This window comes from Bacillus rossius, assembly GCF_032445375.1.
Source record: "Bacillus rossius redtenbacheri isolate Brsri chromosome 4 unlocalized genomic scaffold, Brsri_v3 Brsri_v3_scf4_1, whole genome shotgun sequence".
Taxonomy (NCBI): Eukaryota; Metazoa; Arthropoda; class Insecta; order Phasmatodea; family Bacillidae; genus Bacillus; species Bacillus rossius.
Window position 1 is genome coordinate 17232263 of NW_026962010.1, and position 19867 is coordinate 17252129.

Below are 19867 nucleotides of genomic sequence, written 5' to 3' on the forward strand. Positions count from 1 at the left end.
TTTTTCTTCTGAAATATAATTTTTTTTTTTAGATTAAAAGTTATGATTAAAAAACAAATATTTGTAAATACATGTATGGTATTGTCAGAATGGCACTCTATATTGCAAATTAATGGTTATGAATACCAAAACACAGCTAACAGAAATCTAGGGATTTTTTTTAATGATTGTAAACTGTTTATTGTTAGCTTGTTTTCAAGTTATTAAAAAAATTTCCAGATAGCAGATTCTCCAGCTATCCGAACCTTCCTCACATGATGAAATATAGTATGGCTAGTTACATTCGCTCCATTAATATATAGGGGTGTGTGAAGCTTAGCATAATCAAAGCCGAATCAAAGACTTATTTAAGAGTATTGAATACAGTACGAGTACAACTTAAAACACAGTTTTTTTATAGGCAAACCAACACCACAGTTATTAGCTAACCACATATCACTGGAAAGAGAATCAGTTAAAAATGTATCAGAACTGTCAGCATGCTGATGAGGTTTGATGGGTCTATAAACACTGAAGGTGTGAAAGATGACAGTTTTCAGGACACCCTCAATCCAAATTGTTAGGAAATAACAAACAAAAAAAACAGCTCCCCTCCTCCTCTTTGTTTGATTCAGAAGGTGGCCCAGAGAAGGAAACTTGTATGATATGGTGGAAAACTTTGGCCACATTACGTGAAATGCTACGTCACTTTTACTCATTCTCATAGACAACACACTGACCAACTGCATGTTCGTTCATTCACCCTCCCCCCCCCCCCCTCCCCCATATCATCAAATTTCCTGCTGCCAGTGATGTTTGCCTAACAGCTAAGGCAATAATAACAAAAAGGTATGATGGTTTGCCTCAAGTCCACAGAGGTACAAAAAATGGTAGCCCCTTTTACCCAGGCATATGCACTTTAGTAACTCCCCACTCCCGCCCCCCCCCCCCCCCCCCTTCCCGAAATAAGAATACGTTCTGTGACCTGAGGAACGGGCAATTAACTGCGGCCAGCAGCTTACTCTATAAACCAAACAGCTGTTCGTCCCGACCAGATACCAGATACCTCTCCTGAAGGGACCAAGCACCATCCTTGCACTACAACTACTTTCAAACTCTTACTTCGGTTTGTTAAAGTTAAGCTGTTAGTTAAAATAAAGATTGTCTGATAAAACACCTACGCAAGCCCTAGAAGTTGTATCCATGGGCTTTGATCTTTGTCTTCGTCTTTGATTTTAATTGAAACAAATGGTCTTCACACACCTCTAAGATCATCTTGATACTGCAAGTTCTCATTTACCTTGTACAACAATTACCCTTAAACTTAATATTCATAATTAACCAAAGTGATATGCAACAGCTTCACTAACCTTAGAAGAAAATCAAACATTCTTTATTTTAAGTAATTTTTTTAATTGAATCAAATACAAATAATAATATTTATTTGATACTTGAAATATGAAAAATTCTACACCGGCCTAATACGTAAGTAGAGACAAGAATTTATGGTTTTATTTCTAGTTAAATTTCACTATTATAACAGAAGAAATAGATGTAACTATTTTTATTTTTACAAATGCTGTTTTGTAATACTTACTCCACAAAATAGTGGTGTAATACTTGTATGCTGCATTTTTTTCTATAAAATAATTTGTAATAAATTTGTTTGAAACAAGATACATTCAGAACAATAAAGATAAATTGGTGAGCAATTGTGGTTTTATTTTCAGGCCAATTACATTTTTAAAAAAGATTTCTGTATAATGTTTTATTTTTTATGAAATATGTTTATTAAAACGACAGCATATAACTGAACAAATATGACACTTAAATGTTTCACGATTCTAATTTTTCCACAACAGTGTCATTTTGACTGATACATGATGCACTTTTTCAATAAAATGATTTGTAATAAGCATGTCTATCTATTTGGAACAAGTAAAAATGAGTAACTAATACAGTTGCAAGATTAAAAAGAAGTAAACATTTGCAATTTTTTGCATAAAATTTGGTCAAACTTCATGCTAAATAAATTACTTTCATTCAATTTAATACTTGAAAAATAATGTATTTGTAATTAGAGCTAAGTTTTGATTGAAGATGCTGATTAAGTTCATAATTTTAATTGTATTTTGGTGCTTTGTAGTGTATTAACTTGAATTTCAGTGTTTGCCATGCTTTTCGGTGTTATTTTGGTTTTATTGCAATTCACAGTTTAATCTTGCCTTATCATTAAGAGATGCACAGTAAAACAAAATATTTTTTTTTTTTTTACAATTTTTGGTACAATCTGTTGTCTGAAAATAACAAAATTCTTTTAATTTCAAACATTTTATTTTATTATTTTTTATGATTTGAATTCATTTTTGGTTAAATGCTGCTTAATTCCACCATATAATTGGCATTTCGGTGTTAAGCAGCATATTGAAATGATTTTCGATGTTATTTTGGTTTTATCACAATTCACCATATAATCTTGCCTCTACTAATAACTTAATAAGATAGAACTGAGGAATTAGGAATCAAATTAACTCGTACCTAATTTCATTATACAGATATTTTTATCAAAATCCAAACTGAATGCTGTAAATTTTTTAATAAGATACCACTATCGTTTGTCCAATGCAATTGCAACTGCGCTGGAAGCACAGTCACTCCCACCTAGGAAGATTCAGTTTGATAAGACATGGCTGGCCACACCAGGAGAGCAGCATATGAATGCAGCTACTGCAGAGTTGCATACAGTGCTAATTCAAACACCACAATGAGAGGTACCATTTCCAAAATGATTTATTTACGAAACATGGCACATTCTACAATGTCTGTGTCAACTCAGATCTCTAGCTAGAGTACATGCTAAAGGTGTGAAGAACAAAGTGCTGGTCAGACCGGGAGCAGGCCCGGCAACCTTACTGTACCCCAGAACCAAGACGTCGTGAAATGTGCGAGTTTCATATGCACACCAAGTATAGCTCATCCATTCTCTAAAATGTATCCTGCAAGACATATTACCTATATAAACTGCAATAAAATATCTCTCCCAAATATACACAATTAAAAAACAAAAATTACAACACATACATAATTGAAAATTGAAAAAATACACTCAGTAAGTGCCACCTCCATTTTAGTTTCATTCATATACAGAATAGTGCTTTATAAATTCATTTAACCTCTGTTACAGCTATCTTAAAAGTCAATAATTACTATTCACAAAAAAACATAAAAACTGTGTAACTTAGTCTACAATTGAACAAACTAGATAATCTGTTTATATAAATAACTGCATTTTCTGACCTCAGTAAAAAAAACATGGAAAACCTGCCAATGATGTCCATGTGAAAACTTGGTACTCTCATTAACATGTGATGGATTGCTTCATTAATTAGTTTCATAGAAATATATATGTGTATATATATATATAACATTTTTACTACTGCCAGGTGCTTTGCGAATTCAGATGTGCAAAAATTAAAAATAAAATACTAAAATAGTACTAAATTTGTTGTTAAATTGACAAAAATTCTGCACACAAAACATTTTCAACAGCAGCCACCACTTGAAACGCTTACACATTCAACAACAGAAGATGTTTCAGATGAACACATAATAACTACAGTGATAAAAACTGATCAAATTTGTCCATGCATTTTCAGCAAATGTATTATTAATAGTGTTTGATGGGTTTGCAAATGAGCAACCGAGAAAAATCTTTACCATGATTCGTGAACCAGTCAAAACGAAACCATGAATAAATGATCACACCTACATATTCCTCAACTTAACAGGCAGTACAGACAGGTACACGGGGATGAACATGAGTCGTAAAAGTTGACAGTAAAAATGTTAAGTCACAAAAATTAAAACCGCAAAAAGAACAAGTTATACAATCTGAACTCCAATCTGCAGATAAAAAAAGACCAGCGCGGCAAACCTCGATAAAACTGCACGCACACCAAACATGCTTGCCGGGTCGACTGGGGAACACGCGGGACGCAGCGAACAGTCGCTCCGACGCCGCGCCCTCCGACGGCTTGGAGCCGTCCACATATACATATAATTCTCTCTATTATACTTATTTCTCCAGTCCGAGAAAAAGGTTCCTGATACCGATTTTCTCAAAAAGTACATAAAATAACCCCGAATGTTTTCGTCGCGTCAACACGCCTCACAATGCAGAAAATCGTCAATCCGTCACTTCCCGACCGTCCCCGGACGTTCCCTCTCCTTCGACAGACCTGTTGCAGCACGCGGGACACAGGTACAAAGTGGCGGCAGGCTTTCTTGGTTTACTCTATGTGAACTGTGTTCGGCGAGCCAGGCACTCACCGCGCCTCTAGGCCTTCTTGCCCGGTTTCTTGCGACCTTTAGCCGCCGCCGGGGACACTGCCCCCCGACGCTCGTGCTCCTTGGTCCGCGTCGCCGACGGAGTCTTTGGCGGGGTAGCCGCGCCCTTGCCACCTGCGCACACACACAGTTCACACCACTGCCAGGGGAAAAATATATCATGTACTAAATTCATTTAAATGATATGCTTCCTGGCAATAATTTTCATTAATTCTTGCCATTACAACTAAAGATAGCATTTAAAAATTATTTTCTGTTTTTCTATATTTTCAGACATTTTCCCAGTTATTTAGTTTAAACATTTTACATGTAGCAAGCATAATGCTTACGAAAATTATGCATCTTAAATTGCCATTTCTTTTCCTGTTAATTTAAATAAAGATGTTAAAAATTACCTTATTTTTATTTATAATTATACAGGCAGGGTACAAAGCTGCTGTACAGATAACTAACATGTACTAAATCACAATTTTAGTACTTAAAATTGACCAACTGCACGAAAAAGATAAAGAGTTAGGTACTAAATAGTTTTGAGAAATTGGGTGTAAAAGTAATTTCCTAGAGTGAAGACTATTCCATGTAGGGATGGGGCGAATCCTGATTTCCTCGAATCCGAATCCTAACTCAAATCCTTGACTGGAATTGCCGAATCTCGAACCCAAACCCGAATCTTTTAATAGATGATATCCACATATCTAATGTAAGTGAGATGTATTCTGCTTGCACTAAAAGTCTCTTGACTTTATCACATGTAGTTTGGTACATTTCTGGTATAAGTGTATATAAAGACAAAAATGTTTTCTTGAGAAATTTCAGTTTTAGTACAGATTAGTGGTTAGGATTTTTTCTATAAATAAGCTAGAGGTCTGCGAGCCTAAGAATTTTACTTCGAGCCGAGCTCGAGCTTTTGTGGTACAGTTACACTTTTGGGAAATTATTTTTATCTTAAACTTAGTATAATGTTTGAATAAAGTATTAAAATGAAGTGGGCTTATTAATTTTGGGTAACTATTTACAGAGTGTGTTTACATTTTGCACTGCTAGAAAAAAAAATAACATTTTTTTTTTCCATTGAATCTTACCTGTTTCCACTGGTTCATTAGTAACTGATATCATCCAACTAACATAACCAAGTATATGTTTGTGTAAATGTAACATATCTTTGGAAAAATTTCGTCCTTGTCAATTTTTCTAGAGTCCTTACTGAGCTTCAACAAACTTAGCACCAAAAATCATGTTGTTTGAAAAGTACATTCACATTGTTTCAACATTTCTACTTTTCAGCACAATAATTCTGAGAGAGATTGTCACAGAGTATTAAATTATGTTCTTTAATCTATCATGCAGAACAATAATTTGTTCTGCACGTTCAGGAGTTAAATTAGCTCTACGATTGGAGATAGTGTTTCCAGCAGAAGAGAAGCGTCTCTCGCTGGCAACCTGCTTGGCTGGAATGCTTTAGTAAAATTGCTTAACCTCAAAATTAGTGTCATAAATATCTGTAACTGGTCATTAAAGTTTAATCAATTGACAGTAATAAAAATAAAAGCATTTTACTTCATTCAATTTACACTTGCAAAAAAAAACATACACACAATAAACCTACATGGAAATTAGTCTTTTTCAATATCCTGAAGTCTGAAATATGTTTACTCATGTCATTAAATGTAGAGCTGTATTGAAGAAGCCGATTTTGCCAATATTTAGTTGAATCGGCATTTCTGCCGACTTCCTATACAGTACACTCGTTAATTTTCGGCCGATATTACTGAAAAACGAAAGCGACTACCATAACCTAAAAATCCACAAGTACCATTTTCACTTTTCGTAGTAGTACTGCATTCTTTCAGATAGCATTATTTCTTAGCAACATGTGCCAACCATACATATCAAAGTTTAACATCCTTTTTTTTTTTCAACAATGTTCTTTAATTTAATATGTCATAAATAAATAATACATTACTATCACGGTAAATATACATCTCAGTTGTTACGGTAACTATAGTGCAAATATGGTAGCTATCATGCTTCTGTAGTAATTATGGTATTCTACAAAGAATCTTGTTCTTTTTATGGTAATTATCTTAAAATAACTATTGGGTTTGTACTGTAGTTATGGTACATCATCCATATTTCTTCGTATGTTGTTCATTTGTTTATTCTTCATATTTACGTGCGCCATTATTTGAGACGGGAAGTTTCAGAAAAAATTTTAACGGACATTATATCACACATTTAATGGCGTAAATGATGAGACTTCGGGCAATTTAAACTCTTTATACGGAAAAACCTACCATGCGGGACCTCGTAAGCGAGTTTTACTGTATTTTTTATAAATAGTAACAAACCGAATCCTTTGACGAATCCTATATCAGACCCGCCGAACCTTCGAATCCCTAGGATTCGGCGGATTCGGCGGATATTGGATTCGGTCGCCCCATCCCTAATTCCATGAAAAAAATGTGAAAATGGTACATGTTATAACAAACTTTCTTGATTATTCCACAAAAATAACGTAACGAACTGTTCAAATTTTGTTCATAAAAAAATACAGTATTTATAATGTACTTAAACAAACTAAAGTAGAAACTCATTTTTAAGTACCCAGGAGTTACAAATTTTAGTATTGGCGTATTTTTTTACTTGCACCAACATTTTCCGTATAGTGTAAAATTTTTGAATACGAATAATAAACTATTCGTATTCAATTCAACCTCAAATACTAATGCTTTGAATAATGTATACAGTATTTATAATGTACTTAAACAAACTAAAGTAGAAACTCATTTTTAAGTACCCAGGAGTTACAAATTTTAGTTTTGGCGTATTTTTTTACTTGCACCAACATTTTCCGTATAGTGTTAACTAGGCCTCTACGAATATTAAAATTTTTTAATACGAATAATAAACTATTCGTATTCAATTCAACCTCAAATACTAATGCTTTGAATAATGTATACAGTCAAACCTATCTGAAACGACCCCTCACGGTTCCCAGGAATAGGGTCGTAATATATGTTTTCCGAAATTTTCAGTTGATTTCACCCCCCCCCCCCCCTTTTCCAAACTGCTACTCGCAAGAAACCAGCCGTACAATGGCAGGATGCTGTCACTCACAATGCTAGACGGCATTGCTTTAAACTAGGGGTGTGCAGGAATAGGTTTTTGTACTGCGGGAAATTTTCGAGAAAAATAAATTATTCCCGCGGGAAACGGGACGGGATCGGGAAAAATTAAAAAAAAAAAAGCAAATTTTTAATTCTAATATGAGAAGATGGCCATTTAAAAGTTTCTTGCAAAGTTAGTTGTTTTTTGCTGCTATTTCTTTTGTCTGCTTCACTTTCCCTTTGTTCAGCGACTTCATATTTTTTAGCATCCTCAAATTCTTTTTTTATAGAGGGATGTTTATTGAGATGCCTTAGTAATCCAGACGTGCTACCATGTTCGCATCTCAAAAATTTTCCACAAGAGACACTTTGCCGGGGATTTACTGTCTGTCGACGTTCTAAATACTTCCAAACACCTTTAGGTTTACAAGTAACAGGCTGATCGGTTGCAAACTCCATTATTTGTAGGCTGCTAGTTTGTTTTAATATACAACGGCATCGAATATAGGAACAGATACTTTGCACAAACCTAATAACGTAACGTCAGCCGACAAAGCCCGCCAAACTAAACAGTAAACAACTATTTTTTTCTCCCAAAGCAAAATCATAGATATTTAGATACTCGTGAGCAGTGGTGTAAAACTACGTGATTTCATATTTTTCAAAGTGCCAATACAGTTCTCTACATCGCCACTGCTATCAAGTAATGAGAACGGTTACGCTTCGTTATGTAACGCAAGTCTAGTATTTCTTATATCTTTGGCTAAAAGATGCGCATGTTTTGTTTGTGTCTAAGGACACACGGTGGTTTTAGGTTAAGTATTCGATGGTGACGGCAATAACGTTATATAACTGACTATTCACGTATCTTGCAAATTTGTACCCTTGAAGAAATATATTTATGAGCGCATACAATATTTAAGGTACTCCATGTACGTTTTTTATATTCCAATTAGATATGTGAAACGATTATCATAATTCACTGCACACCACAGCTGTCGCTACGATCGGCATAAGTTTAAAAGATGTTTTGCGTTTAAATAGTACGGAAACCCTTCAAAAATGTACGAATCCATAAAAAATATTTTTGTAAAAGCAGTTTGAATTGATAGAAAACATGTTTTATGATTAGTAAACATTTGTAAATTATTAAAATATTTCCCGAAAAATTCGGGAGTAATAAAATTCCCGCCCGGCATTTCGGGAAGCCTATTTTCCCGACTTTTTTCCAGAAGCGTCGGAATCCCGCACACCCCTACTTTAAACCACTTCAACCTTCATGACAAGTCCGTCGCCCTACAGGCCACCTCTAAAGAAAATGTGTCAAAAGACAGTTTATTTTTACTGGTTAGTTTACATGTACGTTTTCTGCTTGCCGTAGTTAAATACACTAGAACCCCGATGTCATGAACCCCGGATTTAACGAAGCATTGATTTTACGAATACATTCTCGGGAACAGTCATAAAATTGGACAATTTGAACAAAATGTGAAAATCAGAAAAAAATTAAAAACAAAACGAAATCAAAGATCATTAAATATGTTAATTTTAACATAATGCGTATTTTTGTGTCGGCTTTAATACTTCCAATAATGTTCATGTAAGAATAACAAAAAAATAATGGGACATTTCCTTTAAAAATATGGCAGCTGTAGGTTCTGCATCGCGAGTGGGCGCACATGAAGCTCGCCCGGCTGGCTGGCGGCAGCGGCTTCATGACGCATGAGCTCACCCCTCCCTCCCCTCTCAACAATCTTCAAGGCTAGCTCATCCCTCCCAGACACACAAACCATCTAGTGTCCTCCCTTATAACACCTCAACTTCGCTCCCCTTTGAAAAACCTTCAATGAGAAAATGCTCATTTCACCCTCCCTTCTTCCTTAAAATTGGGCTATTATGAATGGGGTACTAAAGCGGTGAGGGAGGGGTAAGATCGTTGTAAATATTTTCGGACCCCTCCCTCCCCACCAAACACGCCCAAAAAAAAGTATGTCAAAATATGTCACTTTTCACACCAAGTTCGAGTTCAGTCATCTCTGGCAAGGAATTTACAAGCTTTCAAACTTAAATATAAATGTATTTTAATAGCAAGGGTCCTATGAAAAGGAATATACTGAATAAAATCAAGCTTCTGTCACCAAAGCAAGCATAAAACGGCCCAATGCGTGGTCGCTTTGTTATTGCTCGCGCGAGAAGCGAGATGTGGAATGTTAGAAGAAAGATAAATGCGGGGGAGAGAAGGCAGCCAGTTTGTTTCCTGCGTGGGGAATAAGTGGCGTAGCCTTTTTTTTTTATGCCGGGTGAAGCGACCTTTCTCTGTCAACCCACGGGAAAAGATAATTGCTTGAGCTGTCAAAATAAACATCGCTGCGGCAGTTAAACCAAGTCGAGGCGGGCGTGCATCCAGTCGGTCGCTGTGTATATCTACTCGAAAAACATAACATCTCAATTCATAACAAGATTCCTTATAACCTACAGGTATGGCCAGATGTTTTCAGTCTGATCCATGCAAGTTCTTTAGCCACGTTTTGAATGAAAACAACTGGCGGGCCAGTGTTTTGCCCTGTTTTGCGGACACATAAAGCTTTTATCAATTTGCTGACAGTTTTAGTATATTTTTACTCTCCTCGTTAAAATGAAGCAGATACCACGATTGTTAACAAGTACAAGCAGCATCCGAGATCGGCAGCAGCGCACGGTACGGGGAGAGGGTTAGCAAGGGCGAGCGAGCGGCCGACTACCATGTTCACACGCTGCGGCCGGGGGGTTTTTCCTGCATTGAAGGGACGTGGAATGGGGGTTGTCAAACTCTGACAGCGGTCGACAGGAAGTGGTATCTATTTTTAGATATGCGCTGCCTACGGCAGTACAGCACTCGGCAAGAGAAACCCAGTAACACGCTACTCACCACAAGAAACTTATTTTCTGTCCGATTTTCTTCCGATTTTCGGCAATTTTTTCACGGTTCCTCGAAATCGGGTTGTAATAGAGAGGTGGTCGCAATAAATGGGGTCGCAACAAAAAGGTTTTACTGTATTTGTTTCCTTACAAATACATGACATAACATACCTCAAGAGTTTATCATATACAGTAGAATCTCGTTATAAAGTACATCAATAAAGCCTCAACTTTTATACTTAGTAATGAAAGTACTTTATTCTGAAAGTTACCTTTAAAACGTATTTTTGAATTTTTAAAAATAAAGTAGTAAGGGATCAAATGTTACATTAGCTTGGAAGCAAATATAAACAACAAGAATTTAAAAAAAATTACTGAACTTAATACAGTAGCCTAAATTCTAGGCCTACATATACAAAATGACAAATGGGTTAAACTATTTTGCAGATATGTACATTTATTGGGATAGAATTCCCTCGTCATCTCCTAGGCGAAGTCTCTTGCGACCAGCAGATAAAGATGACTGTTCATACATTTTAATAACTTTTTCGCGATCTTTTATTATTGTGTAGTGGGAACCAAACCAAACGACCGTGCCACATCTGCAATTTTCCTGCCTTTGTCAACTTCTTTTAAAATTTCCACATTTTCCTTCAAAGTAAACTGCTTGCGTTTCTTTTTATCTTTTTGGTCATCCATCCTGATTAAAATATTCAATCAACAATATTGTTTTCCTCGTGCCACGTCAAACGTAAACAAACCTCTCATCCATAGATAACCATAGCTCCGCACTAGTAGCGTGCGTCGAGAGCATGGCTGTGCCAGGCAACAATCCGACCTTTGTGGCAAAACAAAGCGTGTCGGCCATGTTGTGACACCAAACAGTTCAAAAATTAACCTGCATAAATTAACATTATTGGATTTTCTATTTTGTATATAATTTTTATTTAACCTTTGTATCTGCGGTAATTGAAACTTTTAAAACATGCTCTATAAATAACCAAAAGATGGCGCAGCTAAAAACAATTGTCTTGAAGAGGGGCGAGACAGCAATCGATTGTATAGATCGTCTCGTGCACTAAGTGTGTGATCCATGGAGGAGGACGAATAGCGCGTTATACTGTACTATGATTCTATGAATCGTTGATACAATGTTTGTTTAAGTTTTATACTTGTTAACGATTCTTGAAAGTGATAAAAATTAATTTTAATGTACATTTATATTAAAGAACCCCTGCGCAAAATCAGTAACTATCATGTTAAATTTTCCTGATAACTGGAAAAGAATGGTCGTTGTATTGAAAGGTAGGATACGTTTTTAACGTTAAAGTGAAACATTTTTACATTGTTTACATTGGTGTTTTGAGCGGGAATTTAAAATCATACGTTGAACTGAAAGATACGTTATTCTGAAGTACGTTGTAACGGAATTTCACTGTACCAACATTCACTGCTTAGATCAAGTCATTTGTGCGATATATATACTCTTTTTTGATGTTTAATGGGACTTCATTATCAAAACCATGAACAATAAGCAACGTTTTAAACATGCAACACATATTCAAAGATTTTTTCCCCCCCGCTACTGTCTCATCAAACAGAAACAAAAAATTGCGTAACAATTCAAAACATAATATGTTTGTCATTTCCAACATGAAAACATAAAAAATATTTTTGTATTCTTTTCATCACACGCACCAGAAGTGGGTATAAATAATCATACGTCAACAACCATAGACTACACCACCATAAAACATGGACACTCCATTGACGTGAGCATTAAAATAAGTAATTGTCGTAGTTTTAATGGTGTATTAATGGTAGTAATAATCGCTCACATGTGATACAATAGCAGCTTACTTGCTGTATATGTCTATGACAGAACAGATGTTGCGACTCAAAAATATATTTACAAAAAAAAAAGTATATGATGGTTTAAGATTCCAGATGAAATTAGCAAAAATTGTATTTATAGTAGGGATGGGCCGGTTAATACACAAGATTAAATTAATATTTTCAGTACCTAACTGTTATAACCAAAAAGGCCAAAGAAAATAAATTAGGGCTGGGCCGATCACTAAATTTTCAGATCATTCCGATACCGATCATTGCCGATCACTAGGGACCCCAGAAAATGGTAAATAAAACTGGCTCATTTCAGTGTAAAAAAAAGACAAAAGCGGTGCAAAAAACCGGTGTAAAAATTAGCAAGCTGTGCAAAAAATCGGTGCAAAAATAAGCAATCAGTAGAGACCCCAAAAAATTGTGAAAAAATTATGCCATTGCCAGTGTATGAAAAACCTCATAGCCTTACTGCTTCCTTATTTGCCTGGCCAATTTTTGGGACATAAGTTTCTCTAAGAGTGTTGGCTGATGATGGCAAATCCCCTGCACCTAAAATGTATACATAACTTACAATATAGTACTTATAAATAAGTAGCATTTATAAGGTTATCGCTGAAAATATTAATGGGCTAATTTATTCAAAACAATTCTTAGCCAAACCTAACCTAACCTTTTCTAGATTAGGTACTGCTGGATTACAGAGTCAAACCATCATTCAATCAGTCAAAAATATATTGTGGTGTGCTCACCATTTCACAATGCAATCCATCCTATTTATGTGTTTGTTAATCTGAGGTACTTGCATATTTATTTGAAGTAAAGGTTAAGTTAATCGATAATATTGTAGGCCTACATATGCTTATGAACTTTTATTAGAGGGGGAAAACATTTCTAAATAAATAAGGCTAACCTTCAATTCCCTCATAGCTGAATGATCAGCTTTTTCCAAAGGAATGTAAACTTACAGCATCATATTAACAAAATCAGAAAAAAATTCTTGTTTTCTGCACTTTCAAGCTTGTTTGCTTTATTCATGCTGTCGCCTATCGAGATTTGTTTAGACACGGTAGAATGCTTGACAAATTAATTGTCTTTTTTGTTTTGTGTTTGTCATTTGCCTTTTTTTTTGCACGTGTCTTTGCGTGTACAATCAACCCGCACGTTGCAAAACTTGCACATCATAATTTTGTCCCGCTGATCAAAAATATAAAATCACCCGATTTTATCTCTCTTTCGCGATCAAACAGTGTCAAAGTTTTCGGCATCTTAGCCACAAATTCAATTGTATCACAAAACTTACAAAATGTGGACGGTATTTGTAAACACTCATGGATGTGAACGCAAAAATGACTACCATCTTAGCTCGATGCGATTAAATTAGGTTAGAAAAGTCGACAACAGTGCGCCTTGCGGCAGAAACGACCATTATTCAAAACACGAAAACTGTGGAGTCAATTTTGTTATATTGGTAGTGCGCACATATCGATTGTTGACATTTGTTTTCATTTGCGATGGAAATATTTACTGCTTGTAAAGAGAGTAATAAAAATATGTGGATTTCAGTAACGTGTCAAAACGTAGATAATATCACGGCACTAGTCTTTCAGTCTATGTTTATTTCACGCCTATGTTTATGATGGCGTAAATAATTAGAACTTACGACATAAGGACATTATTTTGTGTGAAAAAGCGTGAACTTCGCGCGAAAATTCGTGAATTTGGCGACTACGTCAAAATCGAAGGAAAGTCGCAAAATTCGTTTAAAGTATAAAATTTTCGCGTTATTTCGTGAATTTCGCGCTTCACCATTTTTCAGAGTCTCTACCGATCACTGATCAGACAAATTAAGAATTATATAGCTTGTTTGATGTTAATAATAAAAATCTAAAAAAAAATTTAATGAAAAAGTTACCTTATGATAATTTACCATTTATTTAACACTTCTGACAGAAAACAATTTGCTCATTGGTTTTTAAAAATGAACAAAAATATAATGTAAACTAAGTATTTCCTATTTCTACTATTTCTAGACCTTCCCACCCCACAAACCAAAGTACCCATACGACACTTTTCACAGGTCTTGAAAATAAGTGCTTTAAAGAATCACTAAAATAGACAACAAGTCACCAAGCCTAAATTAGAAATAAAGAAAAAAATATCAGAAATGTTTGTTTGTTTTTACAAACAACTTTATGCAACAGAACAATTTTCAATAAAATTTTAAATTTAGAAACTTAGAATACAAAACAATCAGATTGTAAGGAAACAATAACAAACAGGTATATTAGTTCAAAGATTAATGAATGCACAAAATATGAGATCCATGCCTTGGTAAAGAGTGTGCACAGTTTTCATAATCATTGCTAGTTTGCGCCACTAGTCTCGCTTCGGTGCTGGCCATAGATGCTAATAGCGAAGTGCACACTCTTCCTGATGCTATCCATATCTATGGCGCAGTAAAGTTATTTTCTTACATTTGCAAAGGTAAACAATGGACGTTTTTCAAAAAGCATTTAAACGTAGTTTATAAGGAGGAATGAAACCAAACCATTTGTGAATTTTGGGACTTTTCCGCTTCGTAAAACCGTATGAAACGGGAAATTAAATATTTTATTAGTGCATGTTCCGGGAAAATAAACAATTGTAATTATATTACTTTCGGCGGGACCAAAATTAAGCGGCGTATGACACAGGAAAATGTATGAAACAGGAATGTATCATCGAGGTTCTACTGTACTGTAAATTCGTGTTTTTGTTGATACGTGATTGTAGGCCTACCTTATTTAGTTATTTTGTAAGTAAATTTTAAACGTACAACTTTGCATTTGTAAGCTTAATTCAGTATTTATTAATTTTGATTTATTATGTAATGATCAGCGTTTGGTGATCGGTATATAATTTGCAGATCGGTACCGATGCCGATGTGTTAAAATCAGTGATGGGTCGATTCCGGTTCGGTCGGTTCCACCGATTCCAGTATAATTGTGGGATTCAGAATACAATGGTTTTGGAATCGACCATGACCGATTCCTGCATTGTTTTTAAGTTTGCAAAATACATCTCCTACGCAACGTACGAAAATATTAAAATGCATGCAAATATAATTTTTAAACTACATAATACAATCTTTTTTACGTTACTGATTTACAAATTACGGTGATTAACGTATTTATTTACTTGCACCGCCATTTTCCCTACAGTACAAATGCAGTATCTACTTTCCCGCTTTAAGCAAAAGCATATTTCGGGAATTACGTTGCAGCAGCACTGCATTTAATAGTAAACTTTCAAAAATAATTAGACAAAACCATAAATTTTAAAAGAAAATTATGTAAATGTAAACGGCAAGTAAAATAATGTAAACGTTAACTATTTGATCATGGCAACTACATTTGCCATTGTAAACAACCTAATTTTTTTTTTTTGTTTGTGCTACCTGCCATGGTAAACCATACGGCCATGAACCAAATCTTTGGTGACGTGAACGTGAAAATTAAGATGTTTCACATCTCTGCACTTTAAACTTTAAAGAATTAAAATGAAATAATTTTTGAATGAGATTTTACCCAAATTCACAGTGGATTATTGCGACCATATTAAAATAAGTGTAAAAGCAACATAACCAAATTGCTGTAAATTGGCGTTCTTCTGCATGTTCAGCGATGCTCGTTTTACGTTAGATATATTTTGGAAAGGCAGTTGGCTAATCTGAATTTCCAAACATTGCTGCTGAAACGTTCGTAAATTTTTATTGCCAAACATAAACAATCTTTTGAAAGTAGTTGTGTTAGTTTAACAGAATTGTTTCCGATAAATTCCTGAAATGAATTAAAATGTTAACACGCGATTATTTTAAGAGTATAAATTAGGGCTGTGCGGGAAAGGATTTTTTTTTCGGGAAATTCTCGGGCGGGAAAATATTTTTCCCGCGGGAAACGGGAACGGGATCGGGAAAAATTGATTGAAATATATTAGGGCTGTGTGGGAAAGGATTTTTTTATTCTGGAAATTCTCGGTATGGAAAATATTTTTCCTGCGGGAAACAGGAACGTGATCGGGAAAAAATTGATTGAAATATATGCTTCATGTCAATTTTGTATCCTATAAATATGTTTATTTTTTAAAAAATGTTTCAAAATAATTTCTTCTACTTGTTTTAATAATTTTTTGACACTGTTTGCATTTTGCGGTTTGGTTTAGCATTTTTCTCATAAAATTTCCACACGCCTTTTAACTCGGACGTTATTTTTCCCAAGTTTTCCATACGGACAAAGAAAATATAAACGAATTGCAGAATACCACATAAATTCCACTAAAGATAGCCGACAAGCACCGTAAACTATTAGACAGTGTAACCAACTACCAATACCTCCAAAATGCTGAAGTTTGTTTATCTTTAAACTCAAAAACACTAAAAAATTAACTGTCCGAAAGAAAATATTATACTTTTCTACATTTCAAAGCTATTACGGTAACTTGTATTTAATTTTACAATATAATTATTATTTTTTTATTTTGGCTTTTAAATCTCCGAAAATATGACAAAGAAATACGTGATCCGATCAACAGGAATCATTTATGCTTTGTTTATGGCCTGTTGGCATCCAAAGGAAACTGATTTTCGGACATCTCGTGATGTTTGATAAAGAAAAATATTATAGGTGTTTTAAATCGGCAGAATACTAATTATGACAAAATATTAGTAGTGTCTATATTATAGTTAAGATAATTAATGGCATAGAAAATTCGGGCATTATTTAATGCAAAACTGGCATATTGCTGTCATGTTTGACAAGTTTCTCTCGTGAGTAGAGTTGAGATAAAACCATTTTCACGTATTTTTGTTTGTTTTGCTATAAACATCAAGTGAAGCATTCATTACTTTTAATGCTGTCGTATTTCGGGTATGTTATAGGTAATTACGTACGTTGTCAGAAATTATGAAAACAAGTTATCATTAAACCTGGAAAAAAAAAAGTTTAAAGATTGCTAAAACAGAATAAAGATTTGCGGTTTTCCTTCTTTCCAGCACTGTAAATGTTTATTTTGAAGGAAATGTGTACAGTAGAACCCCTGTCATACACTTTTCAACGGAGGGCACAAAACTGGTGTATGATGCGGGAAAGTGTATGAAAAGGGAATGGCAATAATACAATTTTTTTCCAATCTAGCATACCAGCACAATGTCAGATTAAACATAAATACATATGCGTAAATAATTGCATTATATTAATAAAAGATATGAATTCATCAATATATATATATATATATGTATTTATAAAATAAAACCACCAGAAATGTAAAATACAGTCCATAATCAAGTAAAGCTGACATGAGAAACAGTGGCCTTACAAAATGTTATGAAGTCCTTTCTTGGAGGGAGGGGGAAAAGTCACCAAGCCTAAATTAAAAATAAAAATAAATTAGGCTATTGTAAAAAAAATCATAACTATTTGCTTGTTTGTTTTATTTTACAAACAACTTTAAGCAACTAAACAATTTTCAATAAAATTTTAATTTGAGAAACGTAAAATACAAAACAATCCGATCGTAAGTAAATAATAACAAACGGGTATATTCAGTTCAAAGATTAATGAATGCACAAAATATGAAATCCGTGCCTTGGTAAAACGCGTGCACCATTTTCATAATCATTGCTAGTTTGCGCCACTAGTCTCGCTTCGGTGCTGGCTATAGATACTACTAGTGAAGTGCACAGTCTTCCTGATACTATCCATATCTATGGTGATATAAAGTTATTTTCTTACATTTGCAATGGTAAACAATGAACGTTTTTCAAAATAAAAGCATTAAAACGTAGTTTATAAGGAGGAATATAAAAAAACATTTGTGAATTTTAGGACTTTTCCGCTTCGTAAAAACGTATGAAACGGGAAATTAATGATTTTATAAGTGTGTGTTCCGGGAAAGTAAACCATTTGTAAAAGTACTTTCGGCGGGACCAAGATTAATTGGCGTATGACACGGGAAAATGTATGAAACTGGAACGTATCATTGAGGTTCTACTGTATTAGGTTCATTAGCTGATTGATTTGAGGTTATGTTATATCTAGTAAAGATAGACTTAAAATTCCCGAAAATTTCTGGAAATTTATTTTCCCTCCCGACGGGATAAAAGCCTCTATGTTCCCGAAATTTTTCCCGAATTTCGGGATCCCGCACAGGCCTAGTATAAATATTTTGTGTAAGAAAATCTCACCATAAAATGTGGAAATTTTGAGATGCTAAAATATGCACAGAACTTTCTTACTCAAGAACCGAAAATTTATTTTCTCTTTACGGTTGTGAAGAACTGCAAGACTGGATTGATTTATTCTTTTCACCAAGTGAGATAATTAAGTTCTAGGTAATATATTAAAACGTTAGCATCTCTGACATTTTATTTTAGTGTGGTGCAAATTTGTTTCTTGTCATTTCCATCATAATGAGAGATAATAAAATTTTATTTTTACATTTCCCTCTTTTTATTTTTTTTCCGCCCTGGTCCCTTGAAATATGTATAAACAAGGTTATATTGTCATTTTATTTGGATCATTATTTAGTTGTGCTTGAAAATAAAATTCTTAACCTATAGTACAAACCTCTTTATTATACAATTAATTAATGTAAGGTATCTAAAGTTGGTTAAGTTATTACATTATTTACAATTTACGTCACAAGACATCTTTGATTATTGGCAGTGTTTGAACACGTGTTTCGTCTAACTATATGCAAGGTTAAAAGGCCAAATTGTGCTAGAAATTCAAGGTAGCGTAACTTGATGGTAATGAATATTCTTTTTAACATTATATAAGCTGTATATAATGTTAATTTCTGCACAGAAAATGAAACACAACGCAATTACATTTTTAAAATCATAAACAACCTTTTTTTTTTCTGAGTATATTACTCTGTTGAACATTGTCAGATAAAAATTAAGGAATCGGAATCGGATTCGAAGAATCGACCCTTAAATTTAAGAATCAAAAGTGTAATCGGAATCGGTATATTTTAGGAATCGGCCCAACACTAGTTAAAATCGGCCGATTATTGTGATCGGTGATCGGCATCGGCCCAGCCCTAAAATAAATACATCCAAGTAATTTAAAATACGTAATTTACATAATCATTTCCTACCGCATTCGTCTTGTGTTAACTTGATCACATTAGTTTTGCCGAAATACGAGAGTTCTCGTACATGCGCTTTAGTTTAACGTATGGGTAGAGCCAAGATTATATGGTTTTATGCGAAATCGCGAATTTTCACGCGAAATTCATCCCAAACCGCGAAAAATGTGAAATGTTTTCTAACCACAAATAAACACCTCAATATTGATTTAAATCGTTAACTACCGACTATTGGTTGATTGACAAAAATTCCGTATCTGTTTGTAGAAGAAATGGTCGTCATCCAACTGCAGTGTGGTGGTTATTTAATACGTTAATTATTCATCTTAAAAAATTACAATATATCTCAAAAATTGACGATTTCACGAACAAAAAAAAGATCGTTATCGGAGTTAGGTTAGGGTTTTTAAAACTCATCTAGCCACTAGAGATCACGCAATATTAACAACTGACGATCGTAAACTAAAATTAACAAGTTAACAAACACAACAACGTGAAAAATCTCAGCGCCTTGTTTGCTATATCCTTTGAAAAATACACGTGAACAAAAACTGCATTCATTA

The 19867-nt window shown here is 34.3% G+C and overlaps 1 protein-coding gene across 1 annotated transcript in view; it reads right to left on the bottom strand.

Moving 5' to 3' along the window:
* Positions 1-2744: 2744 nt before the first annotated feature.
* The window catches only part of LOC134541729 (uncharacterized protein C6orf132 homolog), a 40889-nt gene continuing 23766 nt past the window's right edge, over positions 2745-19867 (bottom strand). The window contains exon 8 of the mRNA XM_063385377.1: positions 2745-4440. Within this exon, the coding sequence (XP_063241447.1) occupies positions 4316-4440 (125 nt within the window). The 3' untranslated portion in view covers positions 2745-4315. The remainder of the gene's footprint in view (positions 4441-19867) is intronic.